The sequence below is a fragment of the Diprion similis genome, chromosome 4 (assembly GCF_021155765.1).
Source record: "Diprion similis isolate iyDipSimi1 chromosome 4, iyDipSimi1.1, whole genome shotgun sequence".
NCBI lineage: Eukaryota > Metazoa > Arthropoda > Insecta > Hymenoptera > Diprionidae > Diprion > Diprion similis.
The window spans coordinates 21,131,725-21,155,531 of record NC_060108.1 but is presented as its reverse complement, the minus strand read 5'-3'; the positions used below and the strand labels follow the sequence as shown (position 1 = coordinate 21,155,531).

General features: G+C 37.1%; 2 protein-coding genes across 6 annotated transcripts in view; both read left to right on the top strand.

The window, feature by feature from the left end:
* LOC124405540 (gamma-aminobutyric acid receptor subunit beta) overlaps window positions 1-7,212 on the top strand; it is an 82,377-nt gene extending 75,165 nt beyond the window's left edge. For 2 of the 5 annotated variants that reach the window (XM_046880526.1, XM_046880524.1), the window contains exons 8-11: window positions 848-996; window positions 5,777-5,921; window positions 6,329-6,491; window positions 6,546-7,212. In XM_046880526.1, coding sequence (XP_046736482.1) covers window positions 848-996; window positions 5,777-5,921; window positions 6,329-6,474 — 440 coding nt within the window. In that variant the 3' untranslated portion in view covers window positions 6,475-6,491; window positions 6,546-7,212. Of the gene's footprint in view, window positions 1-847; window positions 997-5,758; window positions 5,922-6,328; window positions 6,524-6,545 lie in introns of those variants that run through there. The other 3 variants (XM_046880527.1, XM_046880522.1, XM_046880523.1) reach the window with 3 other exon arrangements.
* Window positions 7,213-20,254: 13,042 nt separating this feature from the next.
* Window positions 20,255-23,427, top strand: LOC124406119 (heat shock protein 83-like). Its single transcript, XM_046881504.1, has 3 exons — window positions 20,255-20,611; window positions 20,760-20,878; window positions 21,113-23,427. Exons 1-3 carry the CDS (start codon window positions 20,462-20,464, stop codon window positions 23,013-23,015), a joined length of 2,172 nt encoding a protein of 723 aa, XP_046737460.1. The 5' UTR covers window positions 20,255-20,461; the 3' UTR covers window positions 23,016-23,427.
* The last annotated feature ends 380 nt before the right edge of the window (window positions 23,428-23,807 follow it).

Genomic DNA, 23,807 nt, shown 5'->3' with positions numbered 1-23,807 from the left:
CGACGTTATTATTTTTGTTGCGCAAGTTATGTGTGAGGCATTCCACTCAAAATCGGCGATTTTATTTTCTTCTAAGTACGATTTCGAGTGTACAAAAAAGCTGAGTTTGAAATTACGTGACCGTGGGTTCGATTTTTCTTGCTCGGAAAAATACAAAAACCCAATTTTCGAATGCATAGCCCTCATAGATTATGGTTTAAAATTTTACTCATGAATTTTTCAATCGATATCTCAAGGTTTTCGTTTTTTAACAAAGAACTCATGTGAAAAATTTCAAGTCAATCGATTAGGACTTCATTCGAAAATTGCGTCTTCGTGTTTTTGAAAGCAGTAAAAATTAAACCTGTGGTCCAAAAAATCTTTATCCCACTAAAGGATGGGATTTTTTTTTTTTTTTTTTTCTTTTTGCACGTTCCACAGAGTACGTAAGATTTAAAAAAAACGCGTAGGTCGTTTTGATGTGGAATGCTTAGGTACCTTATTTTTTCTCATCAGCTAAATTCTTTCTTTCATTATAATTAACCCTAAATCCTATCTTTGGGGCTTGCAAAAAACAAGCGATTCTTACGGTACAGATGAAAAACCAAAAAACATATACTGAAAACTCATCGCCGCAGCAAATTGAGTAACTAACGTTGGTGTAAAAAAAAGTTGACGATAAGCAACAGCTGAGACAATCATTTACGATGAAATGGTGAAAAATGGAATAAAAATCGTGAGATGATTACTGAAAATTCATTTTTGTCTGACATTTTTTCTCTCTTTTTTTTTGCTTCACCCGATGGAGTCACGGCTCATAAAACGACGTTGCGATGACTGACAGATGTGTGTTCTCGAAATTTTTCAGAGTACGCGACCGTTGGTTACATGGCGAAACGGATTCAGATGCGGAAGAATCGTTTCCAGAAGATCGCCGAGAGCATGAAAGCGGCGCGGGAAAACCCGGGTCCTCCAGGTGTACCGGGTGACCACGGTGACCACGCGCCCAAACAAACTGTGAGTAGCGCAAGCGGGATCGCAGCCCGACCCTTTATCCGAAGATTTGACCCCTGACCTTCGAGCCATCAGGGTGGAAAGAATTAGCAGCCCCCGACCCCTAGCCGCCCCTCGGAACAAGCGCGTCTCCTTCGCCAAACGGGAAGCTCTTCTCTTCGGCCGGAAACGCGCTGCCAATCAACTTGACGTGCTCGCGAAGAAGCGAAGGGATGAGAAAAAGGGAAGAAAGAAAAGCTGCGGAAAAAATCACGGAAAAATTAGATTCGACGAGATTCCTCAGCCTTTGCTCGCTGCCCGCCTACTCAGGCCTGTGGAAAATTCGTTTACACCTGAGTTTCTGATTTTTCCTGGAAGCTTACCTTATACGTCGTAAAGTATACGCGAATCGTGCGAATTACGATGTGTGAGAAAAAATTCGAAAGACTGGGGGGGGGGGAGGAGGGGGCGGGGGGGGAATAGAGAATGATTTGAAACCGTGGGGTAGAAATAATTCTCGTTTAATTAATTGCATCTCGGTGAAAAATCGAATCACCACGTTTTCTTTCGCTATCCCAGATTCGGAGTAAAACAGATTCGAACGAATCGTTGCAAAAAACCGGCGACGACGGGCCGGAGAACGAGATTAAAAATAAAGTTGGCAGGAGTTGCAGACGAACAGTGTCTGGACGGTGAAAATATAAATAAAGAACGTGAAAAAGTAAATCATTTGTCGCGACAAAAAATTCAGAAAAAAAACACACGGTTTCGGAATTGCTTTCATCATTCATACTCTATTGCAATTATTTTGCAAACGCCCTTCGCAAGCTTTTTCGAATCAAGAATCGTGCCATTCGTGATTTACAACGCCCTACTGAATCGCGACGAATCGCCTGATCCGTCTATTACAGCAAACGAAGATACAATCAAAGCGTGCGAATCTCGCGCAGTTAATTGTTGCGGAAAAAATTATTGCGCAGGGGAATCGCGATTAGCGGGAAATTTTACGATAGAAAACAGCTGATGAGAAACAAAAGCTTAGTTATACCGGATAAATCGAACAATTATCTAGGATATGTACTACGGATAGTGAAGTGATTATGAATTTTCTTCTGTAATGAGCAGGCTAGGATTACAGTGAAATGGAAATGTTAAAACTGGTAGAGAATACCGATAGTGGCCTTTAATTGAAAGGAGAGAATTAATTATTGGCATATCGCGTAACGACTCAGGATTTAGTTGATCAACGAGGGTTCTTAATCTCCGTAATACCATGAGATCTGCGGCGATTGAAACATTGCAAGAATTAATTGTTTAAATTGATTTAATAATATTAAAGATTAAATTAAGTTAAAATCATCGAAAAATTTTGGGAGATCGACAGATCTTGAATTGACAGAAACAAATGTTTTCTCCTAAACTAAATGACTTTTTTCTCTCAGTTTGGAAGCAATTGATGATTCCTGAGTTGCGAATTTTATGTGAAAGGAAGAAAAATTTGTGGCAATAAAAGGAGGGAGAAAAAAAATAAAAATAACGGACAAAGGTTCGCCGTGACATTAAATCGGTCGACGGCTTCGAGAGGAAATCCCAAATCACGTCCGCCGTCGAGTTCGCAGCTGAATTGTAAAGCGACGTAAGTGCGGGATTTAATTTCGCCGTCTTGGCAGCCGGCATTGTTTCTCCCTCGGCGAGTGCGGCCGCAATAATTGGCAACAAGTTAGCAGCCTCCCTGGGCCAGGGCCCTCCCGCGAACGGCGATCAATACCAAGTCACACCCTCAAAAACCCGTTTGTTAACCTTCGTCAGTCCTGCGCGTTCGCCTGCTGCAGGTGAAAGAAATCGGGGCCCGGAAACGGAAAATTAGGAAACGATGGAGCCGCTGCATAGCGACTCTTTTACTATTTATATTCCGGAAATGAAACTGAAAGTCGAGGGTGGGGGTGAAAATCCAGGTGAGATTAGACGACGGAAGGGACTCGCGACGTCGAAATTTCATGAAACGTGAAAATGTGTTTCGCGAAATTGCGAATTGTTGAAAAGAAAGATTTTGTATTTTGGCTTATTTAGGGTGGCAATAAATTTTTAAGGAAAAACTTCGATGATATCTCCCAGTTTTCCAGAACCTAAAACCTAGTATTCCCTGAAATTTTCACAGTTCTCGTAAGTTACTGAAACTTAAATCGTTCAGCTTATTAATTTCATATTCGGATGAAATTCAATTCGAATTGAAGAGAAATATATTGTACAAAAAAGTCAGTTTAAACAAATTTGTTTTCTCGACGAAAAGAAGTAAACTTATTACAAATCCAAAATCCCTTGACAATTTCGGCTTTTCCACGTTTTCCACACTCGCACCTTTCTTCGACCATTTTTTTAAATTCCATCCAATGACTTTTTTATACTCGTATTCGAATGTTCTATACCGCGATTGATTATCGTTCTACGTTCGATGTTCAAACGCCAGCTGATTGCGAGTGCGAGCGGGAATGGGTGTAAAATAGCTGTCGATGCCGTTCAATAACGCGGACTCTATTCCGCCGGTGTGATTGGCTTATCTTGACGTGTCAATAGATCTTTCCACGCGAACGCAGAGCGCGACTATTCACTCCACACGTTCCCTGCGGGGAATGAAATCTGCACCGTTGCAGCTTCCGCCGAGTTCTCCAGAGTCGCGGTCAAATTCACAACGTACAAAAATTAAACTTTTCAGTTCCTTGCAGTTCGACCCCGAGTGACGTACAGATAATGTCCGGCAGCCGAATTTCATTCTTACTTTCATTTACTCATATTTTTACCGCTTAATTGATTCAAATCCGTATGTCTTGCAAAATTTCCTTCTTTCATAAGTATAATTATTAAGAATAAACTTGAACATTTCAGATTTGTACATCAACGTTACAAGTTTCCGATAACCTTTTCCTGCATCAGGAAATTAAACCACGCACACAAAACAAATCTTAGTAACAATTTTTCATCCTCAAATTTTCCGATTCAAGCCAGAATTTTAAGTGAATTTTTATTCTTAAACACTGTATCCGCGGTATAAAATTCTCCTAAAAACGTTTCAGCCTTGTTTCCGTTGTACATACCTAAAAACCGGTAATTACCGCAGTAGTTTCGCCCGATGCGTGACGAATGCATAAAATTCAAATGCACTCTTCCGCAGTGTTGAGGGGGGAATAATTTTTTTCACATTAAAATAGCATGCGCCGAAGCATTGCATCCACCTACGTGCCTGCAGCTCTCTCTCGGCCGTTGTAATAAAAACACAACGTTTTTCGTAATTACCGCGTACCTACGTACCCGGATAAAATACAGGCTGCAGGCACACGACAAGTTGACCGACATACGTCGCACCTACGTACACTTACCTACGTGATACACGGTGATACACAACGGAATGGCACAATGCGGATGAAACGTCACCGCGCGCGTATCGATACGTAACACGGACCGCAGGCGAGACGGCGACGGCGCCGCGTTACGTCGACGTTCGAGGGAGATAACGAACCGTTCGTTTATCGTCTTGATCGCAGCGCAGCCCGTTTCACCCCGTTTCACCCCGTTTCACCCTGTTTCACCCCGGCGCATCGGGGCGGCGGCGAATTATACGTACCTACCTACGGTCCACCTCCTGGATATTGCAGGACGATCAGTTTTTAGACCCTGGCGCCAGGGTATCCCGGATAACGAACGATATTGGCCCTTGAATCGAGAACACGTCGCGATCAGTTGCTGCTCGATTTATCTCCCTTTACTGCAGCAAGAAGTCGTCCTCCGATAATTTCGTTATCTGATCGCGAGCCGGTGCAATTAGATTCGGTGCCGGTTAGCGGACGGCTATTTTCAGGGGTCCTAATGTTCGACTCAAATCGCTCGAGGAGGTCGTTCGATGAGTGGAAATCGAATTGTGAATCAACGAAACTTGGATGACTCGAGGATTCTTTGAAGTATCTAACGAGTGATTAATCGCTCGAAGTAACTCGAGTCACTGCGAATCACTCGAAATCACGCGATAAGCGTATAATAAATGAAAATAATCATGGAAATTTAATATAGAATTTGTAAGTCGTGCACAAAACGTTGAAAGGTTTCGGAATAGTGGTGGCAGTGCAGAGACCTGCAAAATTTTCAGTGCAATAGCAAAGACTTTGCAAGCTCAGACACTTGGCTAACTCGTGAGTTAAACTTGCAAAGTTATTGCTGTAACAAAAAATTTTCTTACTGTCTGTATACCGTCACCAAAATTCGCTGGGCGATTGAATAATTTTCTTTCCGTGCGTGCTTTCCTCGATTTCCAGTTTGCCGCAAGTTATTTCCAACAACATTTCCAGCGGCTAGTGATTTCCTGAGTGATTCCCTTCTGCTTCGAAAACCAGTGTAGAAAATCACTTAGAAGAAGGCTTGTGAATCGTTAAAAATTATGGATAAAATTAGAAATGAGTGAAAGTCGGGCGTAATAAGGTAAAAATCACTCGCAATCAATGTTAATGAATTGAAATCATCGGAATTTGATTCCCGAGCGATCGACCCCTCGGCTATTTTACAGGATGCGGAGATTCGGTGGTAACGCGAAAATTACCGATCGCAGCTTCCCGCTGAACGAGAATTGGCGAGAGTAAACGCGTTGGCGAAGGAGAACAAGCCCTTGCCCTTGCCCTTGCCCCTGCCGCAACCGCGTAGCGTAGGGTAGTATTCCCTGAATGTTGCATGCCCCGCCGACAAATTAAGGGGTAACCTTGGCAAAGGACACCCCCCGGCGAACTGCCGTGTCCCTTGTAAGTGGTCCCGTGTTGTCCAGGAGGTGCGGTTCAAAGTTCACGATCCAAAGGCTCACAGCAAGGGTGGCACCCTCGAGAACACCATAAACGGCAGGGCCGACGAGGAGGCGCCCCCCGCCCCCCAGCATCTCATTCATCCGGGGAAAGATATCAGCAAATTATACGGTGAGTTTGCAGACCGAGAATTGTCGTTGCCCAAGTTTTTTTTTTTTTTGTTTTTCATTAATTATTTCTATATCTTTTTCCGTTTGTTTTAACGTAATCGCATGCAGACCTCTCGCCGTAAAGAGAGAGAGAGAGAAAGACTACTTCATTTTATTAAAATTAAAAGTTTTCTTCTGAAATATAAAATCGCACAAAATTAAGCATTTCGAAAACTCGTCAATCCTTTGATTTCTTTAATCTCTCAATCCGATCTTTCACACGAAAATTTTTATGGACACGATTGGAACGACTTTGAGGCAATTCGGATGATTTGCATGACTCGCTATAGATTATCAACTGGACCACATATTCAACCTCGTGTGTTTTATATCTGTTTTTTTTTTATTTTCAATTTTTCAATTTTTCAGGAATCACACCGTCGGACATCGACAAATATTCCCGTATCGTATTTCCGGTTTGCTTCGTCTGCTTCAACCTGATGTACTGGATCATCTATTTGCACATCAGTGACGTCGTCGCGGACGACCTGGTGCTCCTCGAAGAAGCGAAGTAAACAAGGATAAAATGTGTGTGTATATATATGAATATACATATATATATATATATATATATACATACATATACATATACATATACGTATATATACATACATACATACGCGTAAGTAGGTACATACATATAGCGATAGAGATATGGTGAAAGAGAGAATAAATTATGTGAACTAATTATACACATATAACTATGTATGTACGTATGTATGTATAAGTATATATATAATTAACATACGTGCTGTGAGATATTTGCGAGTTTTGCTGGGCACTGCACGGACTGCAGAACGGACTCTCGTCATGAATAATATAGGAGAGTATGTAATGCGAGCCAACGAACGAAGGGAAATTCTACATGCAAAGCAACGCAATACGTGTGTATTGGTTGCCGGAAGTATGGAAGGATACGTGGAACGAATCTTTTAAAAGAGAGATTAAAATTTCGTGGATAACGTAAAAGTCTAATATATATAATATATTAATTAATTAATACGGAACGAAGGAACGACGACGCAATATGAGTAGTACGTGGCTGCCGGTGCGGTGTCGGCAAATCCTCGGGAAATAAATAACAACAACAACCAGAGAATATTAAGTAAAAGATGAAAATAAAATATATTAAAAAAAAAAAACAAAAAAAAAAAAACACGAACATATACCTACCTTAAACATTGCCAGTATATATCTAGTCCTTAACCTCGGTATAAACACGTCAATTTAGCCACACTAATAGTTTGATAAGAGATCGCACTTGATCGGCTTAAGAGCGCACTTATAAGATAAAAATAAAAAAAGTAAAAAAAAAACAAAAAAAAAAACAACACAATCCAAATAACAAAAAACCGAACTATTATATACTAACGCTATTATCAAAACTGAATTATAATTAAGAAGTAAAAGTATATAAATAAATAAATAAATAAAGAAATACGAATAAGCAGAGCTGGGAAAGCGATACAAGAAGAACGAAATGAAAAAATCAATATATTATAATGAATATAAATAAATTATAAATCATAATACGTATGGACTGCAGCGAGAAAAATTAGTGCAGCTGTTGGGCCGTGGAATTTAAGAATGATATATGCGGATTAATTACACACGAGACGCATTCCGAATATTATAAGACAAAAAAGAGAGCAGCTCTGTGTTTGGTGAAAACTGAAAGATGATGCATCTTTTTTCTTTTTTTTCCTTTTTTTTTCTTACTTCTTACGATTAATTGATTATATCTTCGTTTTTTCTTCCGTTTGTGGTTCTTTTCTTTTTCACTATAACGAAATATACATATATTATATAATTATATACGAACAATGAGTAATATATGTGTTGCGTAATGCTGAATGTTCGAGACTGATTCGAAATATTAAAACTGTAAGTATAATATACAAATACGTATGAAGGGAGAGAAACAAAAACAGAAAAGAAAAAGTAAAAACTATTATTAGCGACAAGTTGATATTGGAGTATTTATAACGATATTAATGATAAAGAAGAAAAACAAAACAAAAGGAAACACACAACTTTAAAAATGAAATTAGCTATAGTGTGGAAAAAAAACCAAAAAGTATATAATCACGACGGAGTTGAGTTTTAATTATTAAATAGTATTACGAAAATATTCATTCGCCCCTGCGGCGGTGGATGAAAGAAAAGAGAGCATTGGACAAGCTGTAAAACAAATACAACAACCAAAAAAAACATCGTAACAAAATAAAAAAGTCTAAGTAAAGTAAAATTTTAAATAAAAAAAAAAAAAAAAAAAAAAAAAAAAAACACGATACATAAACGTGACACGACATAACGCGTGCGTATATATACATATATATATACCTAACGAAGGCTAAAAAACCGACTGGTGAGAATTAGTGAGTTAACGAGACGGCACGCGAGTATATATAAATACTTCTACATAACATTATATGATACACATATAATCCAATTGAAGAAATAAGTTTACCGTTTCAATTACTGCGTATATATCGTCATTGTCATTAAGATTATTATTATTATTATTATTGTCACTATTGTTATTCTTGTTGTTATTATTAATATCTCTGTTGCGAGTCTCGAACACGCGCATGTGTAACGTAGTAATGTGAAGCATTGCATGCATATAAGTTGTAAGAGATTTCAAAGCGTGACGTCATAGCGCACATACGTTTTCACGTGCAGATACGCAGCTGTATAGGGAATCGATCCCATCGATCCTCTCGATCCTTTCGATCCTTCGCTTCCCCAGCGCACAAATCACAGCATACTCACGAGGAATAAGTCGAAGAAAAATTTCCTATCGGCTCTTTCTACGATTATTTCTCCCGTTTGTTCCAACCCTTCTTAATCTATTTTCGATTTTTTGTCGATTTGTCTTTCATCGAAATCAAAAGCACGTGTCTACCTACAAAAGCGATTCTGTAAGACGGAATTCTGGCTCGACTTCGCGACGATCGAAAGTCGAATGAATATTAAGGGTAACTTTTTTCTTCCCCCCCACATCGTCGAAGCGCGATTTCCAACAAATAATTATATCGCGGGGAAAAAAGTCTCGGGGGCTACGCGAAGCGTGCTAACTTAAAAGCTTCTCGTACGCGATCGCGATTACGACGATGGAAACAAAGAATTTTTCCTAATGGAAAAAGCTCAAGCTCCTATTAAGCGGCTTTAAAATCCCAACCACCTGATTCTCAACGAATGTGTGATTGAACACGCGTTGTAGGCACCAGCCACTCACTTTCATCGAACATTCGCAATAAGCTTGCGAAAATGTTTATCCAAAAAAGTATGCAATTCCGTTCTTAAATGCATTCCAATAACAAAGTAATTCCTGCTCGATGAAAAAATCATTCGTACCTACAACTTGCAAATTTCGGGGTTAATCTCCGGTAAAAATTGACGCTTTTCAGCCGCAAACAACCGTGATCCTTGCATATTTCTTCCTCAAGCAATACATGTAATAAAATAACACGCGTGCAATTTCACCGGTTCTTCTCACGTTTCTCCGCACATCGACGCATCCCTTTTTCTCTCTGTTCGCCGGAAAGTCGCGGGCGAGGGGGAAGTAGAGGAGGGAAACGGAAGCTTGCCATTCACGGTATCGACCAGACACACCCCGACGCCCGCACCCCCGCAGCGAGAGAAGAAATCCTCCCACCCCCTACGATGCGAACGCGACCCCCGGCTGTTTAATTTCGCGAAGACTCGTCGGCTGTCCTCTACAAGATCGTGAAAGATCAAGCACCTAATTATCGCGAACGACGCATGAAATCATTCGCGATCAACGGAAAATTTGCCAGAAATTTTTTTTGCAGTAAATTCGCGACTTGATATAAGAATCTTGGCTCGATTCGCATATTAATGTGTATAAAATGAGTATCCGCGATGGTTTTAATGCGCTTTCTTATGTGAATACGTAATGTACTCACCTAAGTATATAAGAAAATCGCGAAGCTGTGCCAGATATAAAAGCGGCGGACGAATTCAGATCAGAGTTCACAAAAGTTCGACAAAAAAGCATTAGTGATCTGTCATTTTCCTTGGAATTCCTTAATTCCTTAATTAATTATATGCCAGAATTGATATTTCCTTTATTATTTAAAGATTTTCCACGCAATTGCATTACTTATATACCTATATTGTCACTTTACACACACACACACACCCACCCACACACACACATACAAACAAACAAACACACGCGTATATTATAATATATATATAACGAACGTGTAAAAGCGACTATGAAGCGAAGAGCGGCGGTCTGTCGTCGGCTGTGAGCCAAAATATGATTTTTGGTATCAGCTCAAGTATATGAAGTAGGTGTATTAAAAAATATACATATACATATTATTATGCAATGTGTATGTAATAACGTATATGAACAAGTATAAAAAATGAAAGGAAAAGAAGTGAAAATGATGATGATGATGATGAGAATGGAGAAAATGATGAAAAAAAGAAATGAAAAGAAAAAAAAAACAACAATTCCATTTTTGTATACAAGAAATACGGTCACTATTATAATATCGATTATTATATAATCTACGTAAACTTTCACTTTTTGTACTCATTATAATTATCGATTGTTGATTATTTTTAGACCGCTTCTCTGATATACATACCTACATTATATATATATATATATATATATATATACATACGATATATAAACGACGAGTATATTTATCTGTTACCACTTTAGAGCCTCTATACATATACGTATATAATATAATAATAACAATTATTATGACAGAGTGAAGATAAACCTATAGTGTTTTTATAATAGCTGTAATATACATATATTCTATCGTCTATGTCTATATTTGTGTTGTATGCAGCGCGTGCCAGAAAAAGGATAACCAAATAACGAGGTCTTTCCCTTGCCACCCCCTTATACTTGTATAAATCTATACGCTATTTGTTTGGTCATCTTTTTCACCGCAACCTGTAGAGAGCAGCTAGTCTTACCTTTGCGGTTGATATATGTATAATTACATATATACATATATATATATACATATGTATACATATTAATGCGTTCCGCGATGGCGAATTTTTATTTTATCGATTTTTCTCAATATTTCAGCAAAGGACGGAAAGTAGATTTTGCAAAATCATCAATTTCTCTTCAAGTAATTTTGTTCTTTTTTCCTCGACTGTTTATATCAAAAGTCATCCGTATAACATCGTGTACTGCAGTCGAGCATTCGCAGCATTCGCAGCATTCGCAGCATTCGCACGAAGCGTATCAAGACCCCAAAAGTATGACTAGTGACTAATCTGTCCTCTGGTAGGATTTCCGTAACGGCAGGCACCTCTATTATCGGAATATAATAATAATAATAATAACAATAATAATAATGCTAATAATAATATTAACAATATTAATAATATTAACAATAATAATAATAGTAATAATAACAATAATAATAATAATAATAATATTAATAATAATAACAATAATAATAATGTTAATAATAATAATAACAATAATAACAACAATAATAATAATAAGAGGGGGAAAAAAGGAGGAAAGAAAAATCATTCGTGATGAAAACGTAGAAGTGAAAAAAGAAATACGAACATGTATTGTAAAAGTAAAACGATACGAAAGCATCTCAAGAGTCAGTCCTATCGCTCGACGCAATTAAACTACTAAATTAGTCATCCTGTAAATATACAAGTTTTATACAGAATATTGTATTCATTAATTATATACATTACTATAAACTATAGAAATATATATATGTGTATAATATATAATATATATACAATGATATATATATATATATATATAATATATGTATATATGTATATTATACAGTTGTAGTGTATACGCGATACGTGATTGCACGCATATATGCATATGCATGAATAATAAAAAAAAAAATCATATACACATGTATATGTGTATATGATGTGTAAGTTACTGTAAATTAATCGGAATAGTGATGAAAGTAGAAAGTGTTTGAGGGCAATTGTAGGACCCTCATGGTAAAAAAAAAAAAAAAAAAAAAATTTAATGAGCATATTGTGTATATATATATATATATATACGATATATTGTGTATATATATATATATATATATATATATATGTATATATATATATATATATGCAATAACCAATTATGTACCTATGTTCGTTCGTTAATTTATTTTTTTAATCACTGAAAATATTTTTGCAAGAAAAATTTTGGGTTTTTACTATACTACACAGCAATCCATAGTTGATTTTTTTATTCGCTTTCATTCTTACTCGACAAAGTTACGATGCGTCCATTAAAACTCGTGTCACGGAAAAGTAGTTGATATCACGTAACGTTAAGGTAATACAACTGCCAACCTCGTGTATTTTAATCACGTCGAGCCATCAATAGAAACGTTAAAAAAAAATTGATCCCAAAATTTTTCGCAAAAACGCAAATCGTATCAACCCGATAATTTTCCTCACGAGTTTTCGAAGCGGTGACGAAACAGAAAAATTCAAATTTGTTATTTTATAGTATTTGCGTCGATTGTTCGATACGTTTTTGATTAAAAATTATAATAGCTATTATTCATTGTCGCGTAATTTAAAAACAAGTGTTAAGTGACGGTTTCTCATTCCTCTACAATATTGTAACCCTTTGTTTAAAACCATGATTTATCCTTCAAATCTTTGCGCTTACATGAAATACAGCAGCGACGTCCAAAGGACGAACGTATTCACGCTTCGAAGCTACTGCTGCCGATAGAAATTACATACGACATGGTTTTCTCCAATTCCGAGAGTGATTAGCGACAACAAGCGATTAAAATTGATTACGAGGACACCGCTGCTGTCATGAGAAATAAAACTCTCTCTCTCTCTCTCTCTCTCTCTCTCTCTCTCACACACACACCCACTCACACACATACACACACACACACACGCAGAAGCAACCAAAAAAAAACCATCGCGACTTATACTTTCTAAAAAAAAAACAAAAAATAATATATACATATATATATATATATATGAATATATACATATAGGTATATGTATAAACAAAAACTTTTAAACAATATAAACTAACATACAGAGTAGTGGTATTGAACGAGTACATCATAAAAGTAAACTAACGATAAAGTACTCAATAAGTACTAAGTAATTATTAATTAAGCATAAGTTATAAGTATATAATGATGTAAGTATATAATGAGTAACGATAAACGGAAGAGAGACGTAATATTAACACCTTATCTATATTCGTAACTGAATTATTAATTGACTACTTAACAATAAAGACACACGATGCACTATTCACTAAAAAAAGAGAAAAAAAAAACTTGCAATATACTGTAATTGTAAGTATACCTACTGTAAGTAAAGATTATTATCATCATCATCATCACTCAATGTCATCGTCATCGCCATCGTCATAGTCATTGTCATCGTCGTTGTTATTGTTGTTGTTCTCATTATTATTATTATTATTATTATTATTATTATTATTATCATCATTATCATCATTGTTGCTGTTATTATCATTAGTTAGTTATTGGCATAACAATTTTTATTATTGTCGTTACTCGATGATTTACATACACTCGTACACCCGTAAGAAATTCAACTTTTTTGCCACTCCGTTATTCGAAAATCGAGCATGCATACTTATATATATATAAATTTCTTTTGATATTTCGCAAAGTTTCAAACTCGTTGAATCGCGTACCTACACCATGACCTATACATTGATAGATGTACCAGTTACCTATATGCCTATACCAATGCCGCACCTTTTTTATAATCTAAAATACGACCGAATCAAGGCATATTATTATAAATATTATACATATTAACACGATACAACCCGTTGCATTTTCCCAATATTTCCGTTCACGGTTAGATTACTCAAACTTATATTTATTCATCCCCACTACACATACATATAATTTGCATTATTCGATATTTATGTATAAAACATTTGCCTACGATATCGTTTCGCCTTATATTATTAATGATAAACTATTATCATATGTCGCTGTTATTATTATTCTTGTTACCATACATATTTATTATGATTATTATTGTTGTTGTTGCTGTTGTTATTATTATTATATCATTATTATTGTCATGACAAACATCATCGTATGAGTTATCGAATAAAAATTTAAAGATTAATGAGAAAAAAAAAAAAAAAAAGAATAATTACAATGCGAAAGATGTGATGAGTCGTTTCAAGAGTACCAAATTCTAAAATGAATTTAATATTAACTGCATATAGTATACATACTACATATTATGGTAAATAATTAGCACCCCATAGATCGGGCACCATCTTATAAATTGATTACAACTACAAGAATATAAAATAAAAAAAATTAAAAAAAACAAAATGAAAATTGAAAATTGAAAAAAATAAATAAAACGATGAACTGTATGAATAATGGCATATAATGTATTGTATAATTTTGTGAATGGAGACTCAAATTTAGCCCTAGATCTAGACTTATGGAATATACCTATGACATAGACGAGCGGTTCCAACAATATTCGTATACCTATATTATCTGTACAAGAAATGCATGAACGTGATCGAAGTAGGTAGGTATTATATAATACACGCATTGTATATACCTACGTCCAGGTATGTATGTACAACTGATAAATAATAATACTATAACGCGCCGTATATGAAGATTTATGCAAGCCGACGTCGATTTTTTATGGAAGTTGAAAATCCTAGATAGAGAAAAAATTTATCGAGATCACACGTATGTACATGACGCGTTTATTTTATTTAGTTCTGCGCAGATAGAATGGAAAATGAATTTATTTCGGAATCGAAGATCTTTGTGTAACTACGTCGTTACGTAATAATCATAGCCTTTTTTCGATTGAATAAAAAAAAATCTCAACGGGTCAATGCGATTGATCTAAAATCTCGCAGATCACATACGGGGACTGAAAGAAATTTGTCCAACCGACGTGTAAAGTCGGAAGATTTTAGGTTTTCCACAGTTCGGCTCTTACGATAAGAATAATAACCGTGAATCATCCGTGCAGAATTTCGAAGAAGCAAAGAAAGTATTAGCCTCCATAAAACGACGTTGGCAGACGAAAACTGGCTGCGTCGTGGGCTCAGAATAATTCTACCGGAATTACGCGATTGACGATTTTCTTATTTATCATGCGGACGATTCAAGAAAAATTAATCGAAAATAGTGAAGAATATTTTTTCCGAAGATCCGTACAGGCGTTTAACCTTTTCAATTTTTTTCACAAAAATTTCCCTCAATCTACCCACCGATCGCTCCACTGCATTTTACACTGATAATTCGACTCTAAAAGCGAGGCCTTTCCAATCGTATGATTATAATAATATAAAAAAAAATTTCGACGAATATCGGTAATATCTCCGTGTACATTGACTTGCGGGAAAACGTGAAAAAATTATAAATACGTCGTTTTTTCATGAGCCCGCAATATACATATGCCGAGCGTCGATTCGGGACTCTCTATAAATATAATAAGGCTCTCTGCTGCTATTGCACGGCAGAATTCTCATAGAAATGGAAATAAACTTGAGGAAAGGCGGAAAAGAGAAAGAGTAAAAGAAAATTTGCCGAGATATAACTGATATAATATATTATACATACATAAATAATATAAATACCTATACGTAAGTGAATATAAATTATAGTAAAGTAAATACCGTGACGGTTTGAATGACGCAAAAACGTTTTGAAATTGAATCAAACTTTCCTCCCTGCGCAAGGGAAAGAAATTTCGTTCCACTTTCAATCCGCCTGCGCAAACTTACTTTAAGTATACCGTCAGGTTATCTACACCCAATACATATAGGTATAGGTATAGGTATAGGTATAGGTATAGGTATAATACATTATTAATAACTGAATAGTTCGCAAAATACAGCGAAACCGCGGGAGGGATGGTGATATTTTTATGATCGGTAGATTATAGTGACTCCGCTACCCATTCAATTGACGCTGGGAGGCTCGCGCCGAAATGTTTTCCCATTTCGAATCTGTGATCGAAGGTAAAATTTTTAGAAGCGGAACAAAAACGAAAAGACCAAAAGTCAACAAAAAAAAAGAAAATCTTGGAACGTCTTACCGCCGGCAAAACCTCCTGTAACAAAGCGTCAAGACGTTGCTCAAATCGCCCTTAGAGGTTTAAAGTACTGCCACCCAGGACCGACTCAAGAATGAAAACACCTCGGGCCCCTCCACGCGAGGTTCGAAAAATCATTCAACAAGAAATTGGAATAAGACTCGGACGCTCGGAGTTTTTGTTGAAAAAAAATTTCAATATATTCGAGCCGTACCGAAAGCGTTTCAAATCCATTTGACAATTACAATTAGTTGATAGAACCGAGGTGATCGGTGCTGATCGTGCGCCGCGATATTTGGACCAACTTGGAGGGTCGAGAGGGGTTTGAAAATTCTGAGCCGGCCCTGTCGCCACCCCCGATATTATAGTTCTTGTCTATTTTCACGATAGGAATGTTTGTATGATAACGAAACAATATATTATCCTGAACCACCCGTATAATTAATAAAAATAACATGCAGCCCAGCTGTCACGTATTACACCTTTAGCTTATATACTACGATTCGTGATTAAATGCGTATGTATGTCGAAGGTATTGTGATCTGTTATAATAATAAACTTACGATCAGTATCAAAGTGTGCAGTAAGCAAGTTTGACACTCCAACCCAAAAATTTATAAGTGATCCCTACATAAGTATATATATATATATATACATGATACTACACCTCATACTAGATACGTATAATCAGCAAGACACGAGTTAATCACGACAACCTCCGAGATCGGATGACAAAAAGGGAGAAAAAAAAAACCTATAGTTACTAGGTAATTCCAAAACTCCTCTGTAGAAGACGAAATAATAATAATAATAATAATTATTAGGAGGTAAACGAAAAGTAAAAACGATCCACGAGCAAATATGTTACAGAGAAGATAGATTAGGTAATTTTTTTTTTATGTAATATTTAGGGTAAAACGCGAAATATTTGTTCGTTGCAGAGTGTAAGAAGAAAATTTACCTAATCTTATTGTTTTACAGAAGAGAAACAGAGACAATGAAATTTGAAGTGATAATGGAATGCCGTTCTCTACTCAGCCCTTCATATTTTGACGACAAAATTTAAGTACACTTTACTTTATAGGACTGGTTCAATTGCCTGGATCCTGATTTACAGGTGGAAAGACGAGCATCACTGCGTACGATATCCGATACGAAAGAAAAAAATCAGTAGGTATCTGTGATCTTATTGTTAGCACAGAAAAAAAATGACGTTGATGTGATGATATCCGTAGTCATAAATTATACAAACGATATGTATGAGACCGTTGTATATAGAAGATTTGATCGAGTATATTGAAACTGAAATTTAAATGAAAGTAGAATTAATCTGCGTAAACGAAGTGCATTGACGTTCAGGTATATTACAGGGAAACCGGATGCAGAAAGTGGAACAGCTGCTCATTAAAAGGTGGTACACACATACGTAAAACGAAGGGGAATAGAGCAACAATACGCTGTAGTCACTTGCTCATTAAGAATAATATTCTAAACGATGCTCGTAAGAGATAATCTGTAGGAACGTGTAGGTGTCATACGGAGAAGAAACGAGGTACGCGCATATGCATCCACACATGTGTATGAATTACAAAATTATGTGTGCATATATGTATATACAGGTTGTACGAAAATAATTATAAATGACAAGAAAAAACTGCTCTCGATTTATACGCGATCGGAAATTGGCGAGGGTTTAACCATAGAATTTCGCTACGCGGTGAAATAAGAGACTTCCTACTAATCACCGTGCAAAATTGTGCAGCGTGGGTTTGAATTTTCGCGGTCAATTTTGTTCCGTCACTTTCCTTGCGAGAACGTTGTAACGTACGATAACAATCGACTCAAGTCCCGCGAAAATTTGAATCTCAACAATTCGAATCGTCGGGGAAATCGGTAAGCGAAGTAATTTTTCTGCAAACGGAAAATCAGGTGTGAAAATGGTTACGAAACTTCAAGCGTACAATAATAATGCACTCGGTTTAAATCTATGTAAACTGTGGCTAATTTCCCATAAATTACTAATCGTTGAGACATTAGGTAACTTGCGGAACGTTTCCGTACTGCATTTTCTTATACGTGGCTGATTGAAACAGAGAAGAAAGTAATTTACGAAGATAGTGAGAAGAAAGAGGGAAGAATAAGAAAAAATGCGTGCATACGAAGGGAATCAATTTCTATTATGACGATTATTGTAAACAAAAATATGTCTGTTATACGTATATGATGATACTATGCCGGTAAGAAATATGGCAATGAAGACGCAGGTTGCGCGTCACGCAAATATATATACATAACGTGAATCGCATGTATATAGGCGATCTGAAAACACTATAAATTTGAGCATATATAGTAACGGATATATAGTATTATTATATGAACAAATATAATATGAATATCAGTGCATGACCGATATACTTAAATAATATATTATCAAGACATACGACATTATTATGTAAAGTTTTTATTGCGTAAGTAAAATTGTCCTACCGACACACCGTGTGAATATAATACAAGTCGTTTTCTCATTCCTCTCGATATCCATCATACCCATAACCCTGTCCGTAAAATCCCTGATTGAAAATTTCCGGAAAATAAATATGACCGTATGTGTTGTAACGCATGCGCGTTGTGTAAACGTTCCAGAACTGCATAGCAGTTGCATACCTACTATTATAGGTAAGTCTGATGTGGCTATGTATCTATATTTTACGCGTCGATCAACGTTTGGTTTGATCACATGGTCATTTTGCGCCGAGCAGAAAATAGATGCAACGAGGCCAAAAATATATTTATATAATACATGTATGTCTCATGTATCGTAGAGATTCAGATTTTGAAGCGGATAATTAATTTGATTTACTGAACATTTCAGGCTAATGCACATGTATACGTAAATCGGTACAATGTTATAGCCGAAGAAGCTCAAGTTTAATGGAAATCTGATATAACCTTTTTGCTGTAGTCTTGTTTTGCAGAAATTGTGCAAAAAAAGTACAGCCTTTCGCTTGAACTACAATACAGAACTTATCAAATGGATTGAATATGTGTAGATAATATGGAAGTAAATTTAAATAATTTAACAAGTTGCCGAATGACTTTATTCCAGTCGAATCGTTGTTTAAATTTCACCAGCAATATTGTAGAGAAATGGTGAAAGAAAATTCGAGAAAATTGAAAATTCAGCTTTGAAACAGTCTGCGAGGAGCAGATCCGAAATTTATGGAAATTGGAAAACACTTTTTCATGCTGAATTTTTCAGGCTTATAATCACTCAATTCCAAGAGGATTTTTCATCCAGGCTTTATAAAATGATTATTATATTCTCAATCGAGGCATATAGATTTTGGCATAAACAACAACGAACGTTCCAGAGGTGCTATGAACGGTGCCAAGTGGGCGTGCACATCCTAAACCGTCTCGCACGTTCGAATAGTGGCTCTAATTGCTGCTCGCATTGAAAAGACAAAATTGGCCAAATATTTTTGTCAAAAAATTTTTTCCTTTAGGTTCGGAAGAAATAATTAACTTAAAACTTATACATATCCCTCCAAAATGTTTGTTTCGAGAATTTCTATTGATTCTTGAATGTAAGAATACGATCACAGCATAAAAAAGGGGGGATATGTTCAAAAATGAATATCAAGTTTAGAGGAGAAAATCCTCGGCAATATGCGACTAATTGACCGAGTCAACACGGCAATATTGCTTCCGCAGGAGTTTCATTCCCGTCAAAGGAAGTCAACGGCAAGAAGGAAAGCTGCTTGAAACGTTCATCGATTTTTTCGCGTTTGCGGATCTCGTCTTCGAGAAACATCTCGAAAGTTTCATTCACCCAGCAGAATGCAGAAAAGTGTAATGTTGATTCAGCGGCGAAAATTCTAGAAGCTGATGACGTATGTACGCCAAATGAGACAAATGCGCGCCGCCACCGAAACTCGGTGAGTCAAACGACCATCTCTTGATCAATAAACTTTTCAAAATCAGAGCCGATCCGAACCGAATTCGGACTAATTGGCTCGATTAAAATCGTCCGTGAAATTAACCGTCAACACAAATAGTCCGAAGTTATAAATCGCAGGGATTCGGAGAGTCAAAGGAATGAAAGTTCTAGACTCGCGGCAGCATCCGGGCCTCGGTTTCTGGAACGTTCACAGTTCAATAAAACCAGGCGGCGCGCGGCAGCATTCAATATTATCAAACTGACAGCGAAGCTAAACGGTCGACGAAAGCGTTGAGATATTTTGCGAAATTTCAACGAAGATACAATTTATCGAATACTCGAAAGCAAAGCTATCGTCTAATCGGTGCACAGCGATATTGTTCTACGTGATTTTTAATTGATTTGTGAATTTCGGTGCGAATTTTGACAGATTTTCGGTAATCGAAAAGCAAGACGCAATGCCGGAGGACGTAGCCATGGCCGATAATAGCGAAGTCGAGACCTTCGCGTTTCAGGCTGAAATTGCTCAGCTTATGAGCTTGATCATCAACACATTTTATTCGAACAAGGAAATCTTCATCCGAGAATTGATCTCTAACAGCTCTGATGTAAGTTGATAACATCTTTAATTTTGTTAGTTTTTTTTTTTTCTTTCACTTAGGCGAGTTCATCAATCGTTATTGAATTAGACATCCTCTGACAACAAACATTGAACAACTGATAGTTATAAGTTTTTTTCTGCCTTTCTAATTCCAGGCTCTGGACAAAATCCGGTACGAATCTCTGACCGATCCATCGAAACTCGAGAGCTGCAAGGACTTGTTCATCAAGATAATACCCAACAAAAATGATCGCACGCTGACAATAATCGACTCGTTAGTATCCCCTCTAAATCCATTGCTTTTTTCTAATAATCAGACTTAACGAGCATTTGTATCAATTTAAATTGGCATTTTCTACAACCAGATAAATTTTGTTGAGAAAATTAACGCTGTATACAATTTTTAATAATCAGACTTGCTGACTATTTGCATTAATTGCAAATGTGTGATTTTTTTAATAAAAATAAAACAACACAATCGTACTTATATTCAATTTTATCCGCACAGGGGAATCGGCATGACCAAAGCTGACCTGGTGAACAATTTGGGAACGATCGCAAAATCTGGAACCAAGGCATTCATGGAAGCTTTGCAAGCTGGAGCTGATATCTCGATGATCGGTCAATTTGGTGTTGGTTTCTACTCGGCTTACCTGGTCGCAGACAAAGTAACGGTCACCTCGAAAAACAACGACGACGAACAGTACCTGTGGGAGTCTTCTGCCGGTGGATCTTTCACAGTTCGCCTAGACAACGGAGAGCCACTGGGAAGAGGAACTAAAATTGTGCTGCACATCAAGGAGGACCAAGCAGAATACTTGGAAGAGTCGAAGATCAAGGAGATCGTAAAGAAACACTCTCAGTTTATCGGATATCCGATAAAACTTGTCGTCGAGAAGGAAAGGGATAAGGAACTGAGCGAGGATGAGGAAGATGAGCCGATTAAGGACGTCGAGAACGAGGATGACAAACCAAAGATCGAAGACATTGGCGAGGACGAAGATGAAGAGAATAAGACCAAGGATGAGAAGAAGAAAAAAAAGAAAACTATAAAGGAAAAGTACACTGAGGATGAAGAATTGAACAAAACGAAGCCAATCTGGACTAGAAATCCCGATGACATTAGTCAGGAGGAGTACGGTGAATTTTACAAGAGCCTTACCAATGATTGGGAAGATCATTTGGCGGTAAAACACTTTTCCGTCGAAGGCCAGCTTGAGTTCCGTGCCCTACTTTTCATTCCTCGCAGGGCGCCGTTCGATCTATTTGAGAACAAGAAGAGGAAGAACAACATCAAACTGTACGTGAGAAGAGTATTTATCATGGACAACTGCGAAGACTTGATTCCTGAGTACCTGAACTTCATAAAGGGTGTTGTGGACAGCGAAGATCTTCCGCTAAACATTTCGCGTGAAATGTTGCAGCAGAATAAGATTCTCAAGGTGATAAGGAAGAATCTTGTCAAGAAATGCCTCGAGCTGTTTGAAGAGTTGGCTGAGGATAAGGAGAATTATAAGAAATGCTACGAGCAGTTCAGCAAGAACTTGAAACTGGGTATTCACGAGGACAGTCAAAATAGGAAGAAGCTGTCGGACCTCCTCCGCTATCACACGTCAGCATCAGGCGATGAGGCTTGTTCACTAAAGGACTACGTCGGACGCATGAAGGAAAACCAAAAGCACATTTACTACATTACTGGCGAGAGCAAGGACCAAGTGGCCAACAGCTCGTTCGTTGAACGCGTAAAGAAGCGTGGATTCGAGGTTGTTTATATGACAGAGCCGATCGACGAGTACGTCGTACAACAGATGAAGGAATACGACGGCAAACAATTGGTCTCTGTAACCAAGGAGGGCCTGGAGCTCCCTGAGGATGAGGAGGAGAAGAAAAAACGTGAGGAGGACAGGGTGAAATTCGAAAACTTGTGCAAAGTCATGAAAGACATCTTGGACAAGAAAGTGGAGAAAGTCGTGATCTCAAACAGGCTAGTCGATTCTCCATGCTGTATCGTTACCTCGCAATACGGGTGGACAGCGAACATGGAAAGAATAATGAAAGCACAGGCTCTTCGAGATACGTCAACCATGGGATACATGGCGGCCAAAAAGCACTTGGAAATCAACCCCGATCATCCCATTATTGAGTCGTTAAGACAGAAGGCCGATGCAGATAAAAATGACAAAGCAGTCAAGGATCTGGTCATGCTGCTGTTTGAAACTTCACTTCTTGCCTCCGGATTTGGTCTGGAAGATCCACAAGTTCATGCCTCGAGAATCCACAGGATGATAAAACTTGGCTTAGGATTTGACGAGGATGAAACATTGACTGGCGAGGAAGAGAAAATGGACAGCGAAGTTCCGCCGCTAGAAGGTGACGCGGAGGAGGCATCGAGGATGGAAGAAGTGGACTAAAGTAAATGTTGTACTCAGATTGTTAGCCAACTCCAAAGACTTTGTTGCCTTGCAAAAAGAATATAAGAAAGACTGTTATATAATTATTTTAGTTTGGCAGAGTTATGTATGACTGATTGTGAGAAAGAAATTGGGACATCCGGTTACGTATTGGGTTTTTCTTTCTCTCTTATTAACTCTGTCTTCAAGTTTGCGTTTTAAAGATGTTGCGTGGTACGTGCCATTATGCGAGAGTCCTCTCTTCTTCCCTCTCGAGTGTATTATTTTTGTACCATTACTACTTTTGTAATTAATTCACCATTTTTATTTTTCATTCCGTATTTAAGTCATTCTAGTAATTAAGTATAGCATATATTTAGTTGTTTAAAAACGTTGTATGAATTAAAGATTAAACGTTGAGAATAAAACTAAATATTTATTGTGAAAATATAGGTACTTACTGTTTATTTTATTCCAAATTTACCCTGTAACATTTAAACCTTACAACTATTATCCTAGAGCTGGCTTTCATCTGAGGTACGATTGTAAACTAAAATCTGTATTCATTTTCTAATTGTCAATTTAATTTCTCAGTCTACAAAAATGAGAAATATCTCATAGATACGGTTTGAATTTTGTATATTAAATTGGAAATATTAAGTTATTGTTAGCGTAAAAATAATTACAAAATTGCTAAACTTACGTTTCGTTCTCGACAGATTCCGGCATTCAGTTCCAACATGGCCAGCGCCGTTTTAATCAGGTTGTACGTGAAGATTATATGCTTTTCAGAGATTTAATTAAGATGATTAC

What these genes read in the sequence shown, in the direction of transcription:
- LOC124406119 (XM_046881504.1), top strand. Translation starts at nt 20,462, where the DNA reads ATGCCGGAGGACGTAGCCATGGCCGATAATAGCGAAGTCGAGACCTTC. An exon ending in TGATCTCTAACAGCTCTGAT is followed by an intron (nt 20,612 to 20,759) that starts GTAAGTTGATAA and finishes TTCTAATTCCAG; the next exon opens with GCTCTGGACAAAATCCGGTA. An exon ending in ACGCTGACAATAATCGACTC is followed by an intron (nt 20,879 to 21,112) that starts GTTAGTATCCCC and finishes TTATCCGCACAG; the next exon opens with GGGAATCGGCATGACCAAAG.